Raw genomic sequence first — 1041 nt, 5'->3', positions numbered from 1 at the left:
CAACGATTCGGTCGAGCGCAACACGTGGCCACTTGCTGACCGATCCCCGCGCCTTTTGCTCAGCCCATTTCGTTTTCGGGCGTAGCTGGGGTGCACTTAGTGATTCGTTTGTTTTGTTCGATGTTTCAAACAAACGTTTCAAACACGTTTCAAACAAGCCATCTTTTTTCGTTTGTTTCATTCAAGAGAACTTGACTTTTGTATGAGGACTTCGAATAAAAAAGGAAAAAATAATTCTTCGCTGTTTGGTTCGTAAAGTACTTGCTTTTTGTATGTGAATTAAGCAATTCCACTGACTGCCAATAATAATTTTCGATTCCAAAGGCCCGCGATCATGCCCAAGGCGGCGGACCCAGTCGTCATACCACGGACCATTTCTTCGTCGACTCACGCACCAAGCCGCATCTACTGTGGGCCATGATGGATGACTCGTGCCTCTCCAACTTAGCACCGCTGCTTGTCCAGGTCCATGCGATGCCAACGGGTGCGGTCAGTGGCGAGCGCAACCACAAGACGACCAAGCGGGTCGCCTCGCAAAAGTGCTCCCGCATCGGCTTTTGCAATGCCCAGCGTCAAGTCGCCATCGCCTTTAATGGCAAGCAGCTCGCACGCGTCCACAGCACAAGTAGAGAAAGCAAATATATCGACCATCTTGTGCGTCTCGGGGCGGTGCGTATTGCACCTGCCACCGAGGTAGAACTAGACCAAGGCCCAGATGATGAAGATGACACAGAGGAGAACTTTCCGTTCGTCGAGGACAGTACAGTGTAGCAGATGTCGAGGAGTTCCCTTTAGAAGTGGATTGGGCCACTGAAGATTTCTAGAGTGCCACGTAATGAAACAAATTTGCCCGTTTTAAACCCGTTTTAAACTCGTTTTAAACAATGAAACAAACGTTTTTATCCTTGAGCCGTTTGAAACGAATCACTATAGATGCATCTCTTATATACCCTTGGTTCACTACGACATATCTAGGGATCCAGATGCATCCAACTTTGCACACTAGCTGCAAGTTCAGGCAGTTGTTGCGCACGTGGCCGT

The 1041-nt window shown here is 48.5% G+C and overlaps 2 protein-coding genes across 2 annotated transcripts in view; both read left to right on the top strand.

Moving 5' to 3' along the window:
* Positions 1-39, top strand: part of SDRG_10605 (hypothetical protein) — a gene marked incomplete at both ends in the record, with an annotated part of 2011 nt that extends 1972 nt beyond the window's left edge. Inside the window, one exon of the mRNA XM_008616601.1 lies at positions 17-39. Coding sequence (XP_008614823.1) covers positions 17-39 — 23 coding nt within the window. The remainder of the gene's footprint in view (positions 1-16) is intronic.
* A 378-nt stretch (positions 40-417) lies between these two features.
* On the top strand, positions 418-771 carry SDRG_10604 (hypothetical protein; the record flags this gene model as incomplete). Its single annotated transcript, XM_008616600.1, has 2 exons — positions 418-625; positions 704-771. The coding sequence occupies 2 exons, from the start codon at positions 418-420 to the stop codon at positions 769-771; spliced, it is 276 nt and encodes a 91-aa protein (XP_008614822.1).
* Between the last annotated feature and the right edge of the window lie 270 nt (positions 772-1041).

Source organism: Saprolegnia diclina (assembly GCF_000281045.1).
Source record: "Saprolegnia diclina VS20 unplaced genomic scaffold supercont1.36, whole genome shotgun sequence".
Lineage (NCBI taxonomy): Eukaryota > Oomycota > Saprolegniomycetes > Saprolegniales > Saprolegniaceae > Saprolegnia > Saprolegnia diclina.
This window is presented reverse-complemented; position numbering and strand designations above follow the sequence as displayed.